The 11,174-nt window shown below is 45.4% G+C and overlaps 1 protein-coding gene across 1 annotated transcript in view; it reads left to right on the top strand.

The window, feature by feature from the left end:
- LOC100741037 (homeobox protein homothorax) overlaps positions 1-11,174 on the top strand; it is a 523,620-nt gene that overhangs the window by 59,918 nt on the left and 452,528 nt on the right. Inside the window, exons 6-7 of the mRNA XM_024370767.2 lie at positions 1,597-1,647; positions 10,813-11,004. Of these exons, the coding sequence (XP_024226535.1) occupies positions 1,597-1,647; positions 10,813-11,004 (243 nt within the window). The remainder of the gene's footprint in view (positions 1-1,596; positions 1,648-10,812; positions 11,005-11,174) is intronic.

Raw genomic sequence — 11,174 nt, 5'->3', positions numbered from 1 at the left:
GCGCGGAATCATAATGGGCCATAATTGCATAAATATAATGTTAATTAACAATTAAGATTGCCGCTTTGCCTAATTGAATCGCCGCTCCTGCTAGCTGAGCGGAGAAGAGGGAGGACACCCCGTTTCCTCGTTCGATCGGTCGCCAAGTGGTCGGTAAAAGAGGGACAGGAGGGGACGTGGATCCGGAGAGGGCTTCGAGGTGGCTTTAAACGTAACGCCGTATCGGAAAATTATGCCGATGGTCGTACCTCGAGTATGCACAATGCACACGTTCGATACGAAACGCCCTCGGAGAAGCGTGACCGTGTGTCGCTTTAGAAAAACGCGTATTTATATATACACGGCCGATGCCGATTCGAAGAAATAAAGAAGGAAGAGTGGAAGGTTAGTCGGAGAAGAAACTGCCCGCGATGAGCACGGTCCATTCGCGCGGACCTGATAGCGAAGGCACGACGACGATCGGGCAACGTGAAATCGTGCCGAGAGAAAATTACGAGATATCGTTATTTTTAGCAATTATCCAGAGGAAGAGGGTGGAAAAGGAGAAAAAGGAGAAAAGGGAAGAAGTAAGCTGGTCAGTATTAAGGCGTCTAAATATATATATATATATACATATATATATATTTGTTACCTTTTATTGATAAGCTGCGACAAGTTCTAAGAGTTAAACACGTATTTAACTAGTTACGCGTAAATATTTAAATATCATAAATATTTATTAACGGAGAACATGCTAAATACATATTTTGGCACATTTAATACAAACAAGACGTGACGAACGAAACAGATGGAAGACAAAGGCAAAAAGATAAGACAAAGAATAATAATTGATAAACTAGTTATTACAAGTAATAACTGTTGGCGATGACTCACTCGGTTCAAGGCTGTTATAGAATCATGAAAAATATCGATTTCGTCATCGAGCTTGTTGACCGATATACACATTCGGTTAATAAAATTAAATTTATCGAAAGGAATACGGTGTTATTATATAAAAAGAGTAAATAGGAATTAAGAGCTAGATGCGATGCGGATAAAGTAACAGATATATCGCAAAATAGATAGAAAATAAAAGCAATGGGAAAAATTGAATTCGTACTAAATATCAGCAAGTATCTTAATACTTATATACGTAGGCTGAAGCAAGAAATCGTGTACGAAGATCTTCTAATGGTCTCTCTTCGCTGTGTTTCTTCTTACTCGAGAGGTCTGCACGTCGTTACATACACGATATCGACATACACGGTCGTTGAACCGGTACCATCTATGCCCGATGCGTATCGATCGCTCGATGGAGCACACGGAATTTCGGGGACGCAATTAGCGGCGTGCAGATGCAATAATAATTAATTCCCGTTAATCCTCGCGGAGTGAATCGACCGATAGTCCGCGGAGCTTTCCATGTACGAGGGAAATAAATGGAATCGCTCGCGATACGCCAGTCTCGAAATCTTTGATTGTGGATTCTGTGAGATCGTCGAAGCTTCGTATTCCACCTTCCCTTTGGTTCGATCCCCTTTTACTCCTTTGTGTCGATCCGGTGCACAGCCTCTGGCGAACAAATTTTATTCGGTTCCTTTTATTTTCTTGTTTCAGATGGTACAGGCGATCCAGGTCCTCCGGTTTCACCTCCTCGAGCTCGAAAAGGTGAGCACTTTTCAGATTCCACGTTTTCTTCCCATTTCCAAGGCTATATAAAATGTTAGAAAGAATTATGATTTTTTGTCTGATGTAGTTATATTTCTTACAACATTTTATATAGCTTCATAAATTAGTTAAGATCGATTAAAAAATAATATACTTAGTAATATACCTAGTAGTGTAATAATAGATATAATAATATCGTAACGTATGAAATTTCCTACTTTGTGCTATCAAGTTTCTAAATCTTAATTAGTTTTACCTTTTTCATAGATTACTTTATTATCGTTTTATCATTCCCGTATGTTTCTAATCCTTTAATTGTTAGATACATTAACAATAGTTGATGGACATTTCTTGAAACAAAACGGTATTCATTCTCGATAAAGAACCGCATAAAAACACCTTCCACGTCCACGTTTTTTAATTCTCTAAATTTTATATTACTTATCGTTTGAAAGGAAGTATTTTACAACTATTACATGTAGAAGCTCCTCAGGTTTCAGAAAAGAGGAGGATGCCAAAGACAATTCATTTCGAAATTGTGTGAAAGTATATACTTATAAATTTTATAAAAATATGATTTATCATGTTGTCTTCATACTCTACGGCCTATAATATAAGTGTAACGATGACTAGCATAAACCAAAGGGTATAGTTCCATTAACAACTGAACAAGTAGGTAAAACTGTAGAGTAAGCGCGAGGTTGACGCGTTTAGGTGAACTTTCAAGCGTACTAGCGAACGTCAGCGAGCGGCGTGTTCTCTCGTCCGCTCCAATTGTCGGGGATTACCGGGTGTCGCGGTAGATAAGCCGTTCGTAACGCTTGAAAAACAACTGTTACGGGCGGAGCGCAATTTTCCGTAATTGTAGTGAAAGCTCGGCACCACCCGTCCTCGGTCGTCGGTCAGCTATGGTGCACACCTTGGCGGTTTGCTCGGCTCGGGCCGAGTTCCAGCCGTAAGTGGCGTCATTTAGCTGTCCAATGGCCGCTAGACGTACGAACACGGTGCACGCTCCAAGTTGTTTGCATTGGAACGGCCATCTTTCTCCACCGAGATCGTGATTTTTTCCCTTGCCCCTCTCGTAAACCGGAAACCTGTAAATCGGAGTACATGTCTCGTATTAGATCGCATAAAATGGTACGAACTGTGTTATACCGAGAAGTCGAACATAGAGGACATGTATTAGCATATTCATTCTTAATACAAAAGGTAGTTAGTAAAATATAAATATAAATATTAATTACTAAGATCGAGTGATTAAATTATTCATCGAGCTTTGCATTAATCAGAACCTCTTTTAGTCATGGTGTTGAAAACGAATGTAGACGAGACAATTTTTATTACGTCAGTTTTAAATCCTGCAATCGCACAAAGGATTATTGGATAATTAAATTAGTTGAAATAGTTTATAAATATTATAGACGCATAAAATATCGACGGTCCATAACGAGTGACATAATTTAAACGAAACTCATTCACAAGTCTTCGATAATCCACAACGAAATTGCTTTGTAAAGCTAGTACAGGTATTACGATTAAAGATTCTATCGGCAGCAACTTTCGATTTTCCCCGAATTCTAATTAAGACAGGGTCGGAAGATACCGCGGCCGCGATCGGTCCCAGCGGACGTCGAAAAAGTTGCAGGTTGGTTCGTGTCACGGTTCAATCGACGACACGAGAGGAACAGCGGTCGGGATTAATTGAACCGGGCAGCCGGTTAATATTCCGCGTGCGTTCTCGCGTTGTTACTTCGGGACCAGGGTAAATAAATATTGCATTAGAAGGCCGGCATGTTTCGGCCCGTTTTTCCCCCGCTAACGATTGATAACCGTTCGACCGGTAAAGCCGGTGTACGCAACAGAAAAGAGAAAGGGAGAAGGAAAGAGAGTGCAAGTTTTCAGGAGGAGCTGTTTGCGTGGCCGCAGAATACCGGGGCGGGCCCCGTTCGGCCTGGCTACGCCGTTTTTGCGCCGATATTTTATCATACGAAATAGCGGACATCCATCGCATTTCCATCGAAATGGCAGCTGACGTGGCGGCAGCCATTGGCCAAGGGAGACCAGGCCGTCTCGATGCGCCCCTCGTGTATGTTGCTCCCTCTCGACAGGCCCGCCTGGATCGACCGGTCGATCCTGCAATTTTATACCAATTTTCCTCATTTGCCGCGATTACATTATTATAAAGGCTGGGGCTACCTACCGGCGAATCCACGTTGGCCTGGAGTACACGCGGGCCAACCCTTCTTCCTCTCTTTCTTCTTTAAGCATCCTGAGTAGGTACTTTTTCTTATGCACGTCGATTACTCGTGCAAAGAAATTCTGATGGTCGTGCCTGGTCCGTTACATGCAAAATCGTAATCACTATCGTCGTTCGTTTATTTAAGAAGTCTTGGCAAAAAGAATGATAAGAAAGATGCGTTAAGAAGACTGGAAATATAGCCAACTGGACGAGATTAAAACTAAAAGAAATAAATATGTATATACGAATTGTAACTTAAACGTTCAGGTTCTGTTGCGTTCTATCCGCTCAAACATAAATAACTTCCGCATCTTCCCACTGTATTAACAAGACGACTAGAAAACTGGACTGTAGAAATTGGAAGAACAGTAACATTTCTCTAGTTTCGTCAATTTTTATACATCGAAAGAATTACACGTACACTCCCACGAAAGATATCAATCGATTCTTCTACTGGAACGTCGAAAGTACAGATCGGAGTTGCAAGAAATCGGCGTACAGTCATCCTCCAATGGAAGACCGCTAAGAGATAAGAAACCGTCTCACCAGGATCAAGACGCCAAACCGATATTCGATTCCGATCGTAGCTTTTTCCTCCCACAAGTCCAGGCTCCTACGATTCCAATACGCCAACCAGTGGATTTATTTTAGCGAGATTGTCGGTCGCGATATCGGGGCGGGTCTCGAAAAGCCGCGACAAAACCTGGCCGCAATTTGGCACGGTGTGCGCCGCACTGGCATCGACGGTAATGAAGATTGAAACGTTCTTGGTCCCCGGAGTCCTCCGGGGACGAGCAGAGCCGGGACATGGAGGACGCGGAGCGAGCGAGCAAAGCGGAATGCAGCGAACGCGCGATCAAGAAGATTCCATAAATATCTGGAGCTCCGAGCAGCGAACGACAGACAGAGGACGAGAAAGTGATAGATGAAGAGAGAAACGAGACGAGAGAGGAAGAGGTGTATCGAGAGGGACGAGGATGTTTGACCAATAGGGAGAAGCATGGTAGCCCGCGGTGCTGCGCTTCGTGCATTTAACATTTTCGAGCCAATCGCGTATTAGCATAATTACGTTTTGCAGGGGCCCGGTGCGTGGAAGGAAGGTTTCTTCTTCTTTATTGCTCTTTCTCTCGTTTCGTTCAACTTTCTTGTTCGCTCTATACAACCTCTCTGCCTCCCTCCATCGCGAGTCGACCTCTCTTTCCACATCGATCTTTCCTTGAGTTGCAGCCTAGTTCGTCGTCTTCGTTCAGCTATCATGTTTTCCTCCGTTCGTCTTCGTCGTTCGTTCTTCTCCCTTGGACCTGTATACTCGTGACACACACCACCGTATATACACGCTATCACCGGTTAGAGAGCGGTAAATTTCTTATGGGGTATTATGGCGCACCGTGCATACCAACCGGGATTCATACCGGCGCAACACGCGGACACAACCCTCTCCTCCAGCTGCCCTACCTTAGAAACTGGTTCTAAGTTATACCTAGTCCTGTAGGGACATCCGCGTGCCTCCTTTCTCCGTTGTTCGGGTTATGTGTTTTCGTGGACATCTCGACGGCCAGGACATCCGGGTTGCTCCGCAGGCTGTTACCCTCTGCCTCCATTTCAGCGCCTTTTCGATCGTGAAGAATAGCGTAGCCGTGGCCCTTAAAAAGGATTCACCTATCTGGATCTCAATTGTTTATTTCGAAATTAATAGAGTCGGTTGTAAAATTAAAATTAGGACAAAATCTGTGAAAATTGAAAATAACTTTTTAAAAGTGCAGACTATAAGTATTCAATCTTCTTTAACATGGACTGCAAGGTTTTGACTACAAAAAGAGAGGTTAAATAATAATATCTATGATATATCTGTTCCACAAGACGGTCCCTGATATGAGATGCGTCTCCATTAGCGAATGTGTTGGCGAACACTGTTCGCGAATTAAACGTTCGAAAACCAGAATGACTCCCCACTCCTTCCGTTCGCCAGGACCAAGATGTCATCTATAGCCGAATGGAACGCATAGTACGAGTCGTTCGTAGGCGTACACCCGGTATATAGGTATCGTGCGTGCCGTAAGGGGTGGTCAGGTTGTGAATCGGGGCACGGTAGAGGAACTGAGACAGACACCCCGAAACCTTCATTACCTTCGGCTTCAAAGGAACCCATTGTGCCGTAAATGGGGTTCGCTCTGCGCTCCTCTTTCCTTCTTTCTTTCTTTTTTTCCTCCTCTTCTTTCTTTCTTTCCCTCCTTTCCTCGCTGTGTTCCTGCGCGTACCCCGGATCCGTTCCATTCTTCGAGCCGTTTGCCTTTCCGAGAGGCCGTCGACAGAAAGGGATGAGGTACAAGAAGAGAGAGTACAAAGAGGGAGAGACACTTGCTCGTTCGTTTCTTCGTTTACGTAAATTCTCGAGTAATTTCGGGGGTCGAATGAAAGGAGGAACGAGGGGGAGGCTGGAGGTACGCGAAGTTCTTGGGGGCGGAGAGGGCACGTCGCGATGGTATAATGTCGCCTCGTGCGGAACCTCCCCTCGCACGATCCAAGGGGAGGAGAAAGGAGGCAGAGAAAGGAAGAAGGGACAACGGGCCGTTTAAGAAGTCTTTGAATCGAGAACTCGTTTCGAATGGAGGGCCCGCTGCTCTCCGTTCGTCGGCGACACGCTTCTTCTCGCTGTCGCTGTCCCTTTTCAGCCGGAACATCGACGGTCACCGCGGACTGGTTGAACTCTCTCAAACGGAAACTCGCGGGGATCTATCTGGGCGTGAACACCCGTAAGCAAGGGAATTTTCTTCTTTCCCTAGATAATCTAACAAATGCAATTTTAGTTCTTAGAAGTATTACTTAGTCGATCGTAATATAATTTTGAAAATATCACGTGGGTTTACGGAATAGCGCGTTTACTCCAAGCTTCTTTCTGTTTATTTGCTGTTTATATCCTTGGACGAAGGTACGTGTTACGATCTTTATTTTTATGTATTTATGTAACGATAACGAGGAAGATAGAATGTTGACGGGAAAATCTCTGACGCGCAATAGGGACGAAATCCGGCGGTTTGGACAACTGGCGAGCCATCGAATCGACACCCCTATCCGCTCGCAACTTGTTAAATCGGCCATAAAATGGGAATAATCTCGAGTTACAGGCGACGTTGTCGCTGTAGCTGGTATCGTGCTCGGTCATCGCGAACCAGCCTCGATTTTTCGTCTCCTTCTGTGGCGTTTCTTCTACACGCGCAGAGGAGAGCCACCTTCCGGTAATGGCGTTGCCTCCGGTGTCGCATGTACCTTACGGAGGAACACGAGAAGCGTTCGCGGGGACGCGATGAAAGCGATACCCCTCGCTGTTTGCAAGTGTATACGCTCTCTCTTTTTATTCCTATTCGTGGCTTTTATTTCGGCCTCGGAGTGGCACGTGAAAGTTTACGCCCGCGGTTCATCGCAGAAATTAAATACCACCGCGCTTCGCCGGATAATTCCATCGATAGGACGAAGAGGAGAAGAGCTTTCACCTTCTTCGATGGAACCAGAAAGTTGACGAGGAGAGAAGGAAATGGCGATCCTTTGAGACACTCGATATTTTCCGTGCCATGTTCTTCTACCACCGCGAACCGTTCGCCGTATCAGAAAATCCGAGAACCTAGTACCCGCTTGGATGAATTAGATACCAAAGAAGTGCTGCGCCTCCTAGCATATCCTTGGCTTTAGGACAGGGGGATACTGTGTCAACCATGCGGCAGTGCGAGCTGTGAAAGGATATGATATTGTAAGTGGAACGGCAGAAGAATCGTCCGAAGCCTCAAATTTGAATATTTATCATTATGTGATGGTAGTTCTCGAATCTTCTAGTTAAATTTGAACAACATTTTTTTAAGGGGGTTTCTATTTGGTTTTCTTCTTTACGTACATCTTTGTTCACTAGCATCGAAACACTTGCTGGTCTTGTATAAAACACGATATTGGAGTCTATCATAGAAACGATTGAACCTTGTACCTGCGCAAAATATGGTTCCGAAATGTACTATAGCGACACATGGTCATAAGACGATTCGAATCGAGGATGACTCATGTTGTTGTTTTGCCTGGGAGTGTTAATACCGTTTTGATATACGAAATGTAATAATAAACAAACTCCGGGCAAGACAATATGGCCGCTACACGCAACCATCAACCGAAGTCGAATTTAAACTTTCTGGTACTCTCCCCACTAATATAAATAAACGAACACGATCAAGTGAGTTAGTATCACAATCAGTGAGTTAGTATCGAGCAATCTTATAGCGATTAATATCGAGCGAACGTACTGATTACCGTGTATAACACTGAGCGAACGACGACTAACTCTGCACTACAAATAATTTTAAATACATTGACTACACTAAGCATTAACCCGTCTCGTCACTACATACATCAACACGTACAATCGTACACCACAGTACGATGAAAATTGACAGAAACCGTTTGCTAGAGAAGTAGAGGAATAATAAATTAACAATTATATGTTATCCTCACAATCTCCGAGGTAAAATTCATTAAAGAAATTTGCAGTGAAATTAAATGGGGAACTCGTGGAACGTATAATTTATCTGAGATAGCAATCTTTAATGATTTTAACAATTTCTCGTAAGTAATCTAGTATTCATGAGTGGGGATGTAAATTTCTCGACATATCACCTGTTATACATGTGATAGATATTTAAAAAACCTGCAGGCAGATCACCAGGCCCTTTTACTCGTGACAAGAAGTCGGAGTAGAAAATGGTCACGCAGTTTCTAATAAAAGTCGAAAGCGGTCAATGTCGTAGAGGATCCGTTGGATCCTGTGTCAGTGACGGTTGGACCGATCGTCTGCGGTATAGGGTGACGCGATTCAGAGGGCCGATAGATGGCAAAAATTCGTGTCCGCGATGCATCGTATCATGTTCTAGATCATGAGCCGAATACTGGAGAGGTTTTTGGTGAACGCGGAGTACGGTATCAACTTCGAGCATCCACTCACGCGAGCCGATACAAACTATCCGCGGCACGGTCTCTTTTGGGCCGGAAGTTAGAGCGGTTAAAAGCGATTATAGAGACGGGAGATTCGAGTTTCACGCGATGCCAAGTTCGAAAAACGATTTTTGCTCAGTGATGGGGTCGGGGTGTGTTCCGAGCTCGTGTACGAGCGGTAAAAAATGGCTCGATAACCGTGTTCTGTGCTCGCCACGTACACAGAGAAAGACGTACGGTGTAGGTGAACGCTTCTCAGCGTTCAGGCCGTGGCTCCTTTCGGCGATCCGTCCCGGGGAGGAGAGAAAGAGAGAAAAAGAGAGAAGGAAAGACGGAACCCCGTTTCTTTTCTTCGGTGAGCATTGTCGGCCGGTTCGACTCGACTCCCGGCGGATCAAATTCTAACCAGTCCAGCATTATAGCTGCTGTCCTTCGAGCTCTCTCTCCACCGCCCCCCTCGCCGCCCTTTTGGTCCCGCGTTAAAGAGAGTCTAGTCATCTCGAGGAGGCATTGTGTTACCGTGCTCCGTAGCATAGTTGGTACTTGGAAGAAAATTCTGGAGAACCTCGTGCGCGCCACCATGAGAACCACGATCTCGCTGACCCAGTGTATATACGTATAGCCAACGCGGCCGTCTTTGTCGATCTTCGATGTTCTTCATGAAGAAGCATTACAGAATGGAGGAAAAAAGAGGAAAAGAATCTCGGAGCAAGAAGTATAAAATACCGTACTATGTAACGTACTAAACGTGACAACATACGGTATGGTACGATCTATGAAAAGAGGATCGACTGCGGATCGGTTTCGCGTCCGATCAAGCGTTCTCTCGCATACGTTTAACGCATGATAAACGCGTGCATTGTCTACGGTGGTCGGTGTCGGCCACGGCCTTCCACCATTGGACGGTGCCGCCTACGGCAAAGATGGCCGTCTTCTCTATTACATATAAATGCCTAATAAGAAGAACGTCGTATAAGTATCTACTAGGTGGATAGGTTGCCGAGAGGCAGCCAGGCAGAGCCTGTTGGAGAAGTCCGTCGAGAAGGGAAAAGAAGAGAAGAAGAGAAGAGGAGAGAAGAGAGAGGCCAGGAAGAAAGCGCGTGTACGCGCTTGCAACGAGAGAAGACACGCCGCCTCGTAATGCGCCTGGCTTCTCTCCGTTCCTCCTCCCTGTCGATTTACATATAACAAGATAAGCGTTTTTATTTGCTTTTGCTTATATAATACATTTTTTCTAAACCGAATCGAGCGACCAGGCAGAGGCGAAGTCGGTCCAAGGACCGGGGGGTAGGGAAAGGGGAGCGGGAGGAGGATGAACCGTGAGGAGGACGCTGGAGGACCGGGTATCCTATAGGCCTGTCAGACCTCATTTGCATACATAACATTCTGGTCGACTGGACACCGGTCAGACCTCCTCGCTCCCTCTCGCTTCGACTCGCTATCGACGATACAACGGGTCTCGTTGCTCGCTGCCGGACCGCTTCCACGGCCTCGAGATGCAACGAGCTCTTCGCCGGCCTCCTCCATCTTTGTGTATCGATACCAGCGTTCGTATCGGCCTCGCCATCCCGCGCGCGGCCCTTTCGGAACCGTGGCTTCGATGGTGAAAATACCGGGTGAACGTTTTACCCGAAGCCCATATGATCGTGGGTCCATTCCGATTCGACCAAACGAAATCATTGCCAATTTAGCCGATGTTTATAGCGGTTATAAGAATATTGAAATTACGGAATTAATCGAAGAGACAAGAAAGAGAGAGAGAGAGAGAGAGAGAGAGAGAGAGAGAGAGAGAGAGAGAGAAAGTGAAAGTCTCGGTTTAAATAACTCGTCTCGACGGTGCCTAGAATAGGTCAAGACTCGTTTGTACCATTTCGAATATCTGTATTACGTGACATTCAAACGTCCATCAAAGATGTCCAATGTTTAATTCAATTCGTTTTTTCTTTATGCAATCGTAGGTCCATGAACTATGCGACAATTTCTGCCACCGGTACATCAGCTGCTTAAAAGGAAAGATGCCGATCGACCTAGTGATCGACGATAGGGAGAGCTCGAAACCGCCGGAGATCGGGAACGGTCTGGACGGTGGCGGACCAAGGAGCACCGCTGACAGCACCAGTCACACAGACGGAGCGAGCACGCCGGACGTCGTGAGTACCTCACCATCGTCAACGTCTTATTATCCGCACGACGCGATCACCCCCCACCATCACCACCACCACCATCACCACCACCACCACCAGAGCCAGAATAATAATAACAATAATAATAATCACGCCGGTATCGGCAGTACCGCCACTACCACCCCCTTGCAACTGAG

Source organism: Bombus impatiens, unplaced genomic scaffold (genome assembly GCF_000188095.3).
Source record: "Bombus impatiens unplaced genomic scaffold, BIMP_2.2 scf_0930, whole genome shotgun sequence".
Taxonomy (NCBI): Eukaryota; Metazoa; Arthropoda; class Insecta; order Hymenoptera; family Apidae; genus Bombus; species Bombus impatiens.
This window is presented reverse-complemented; position numbering and strand designations above follow the sequence as displayed.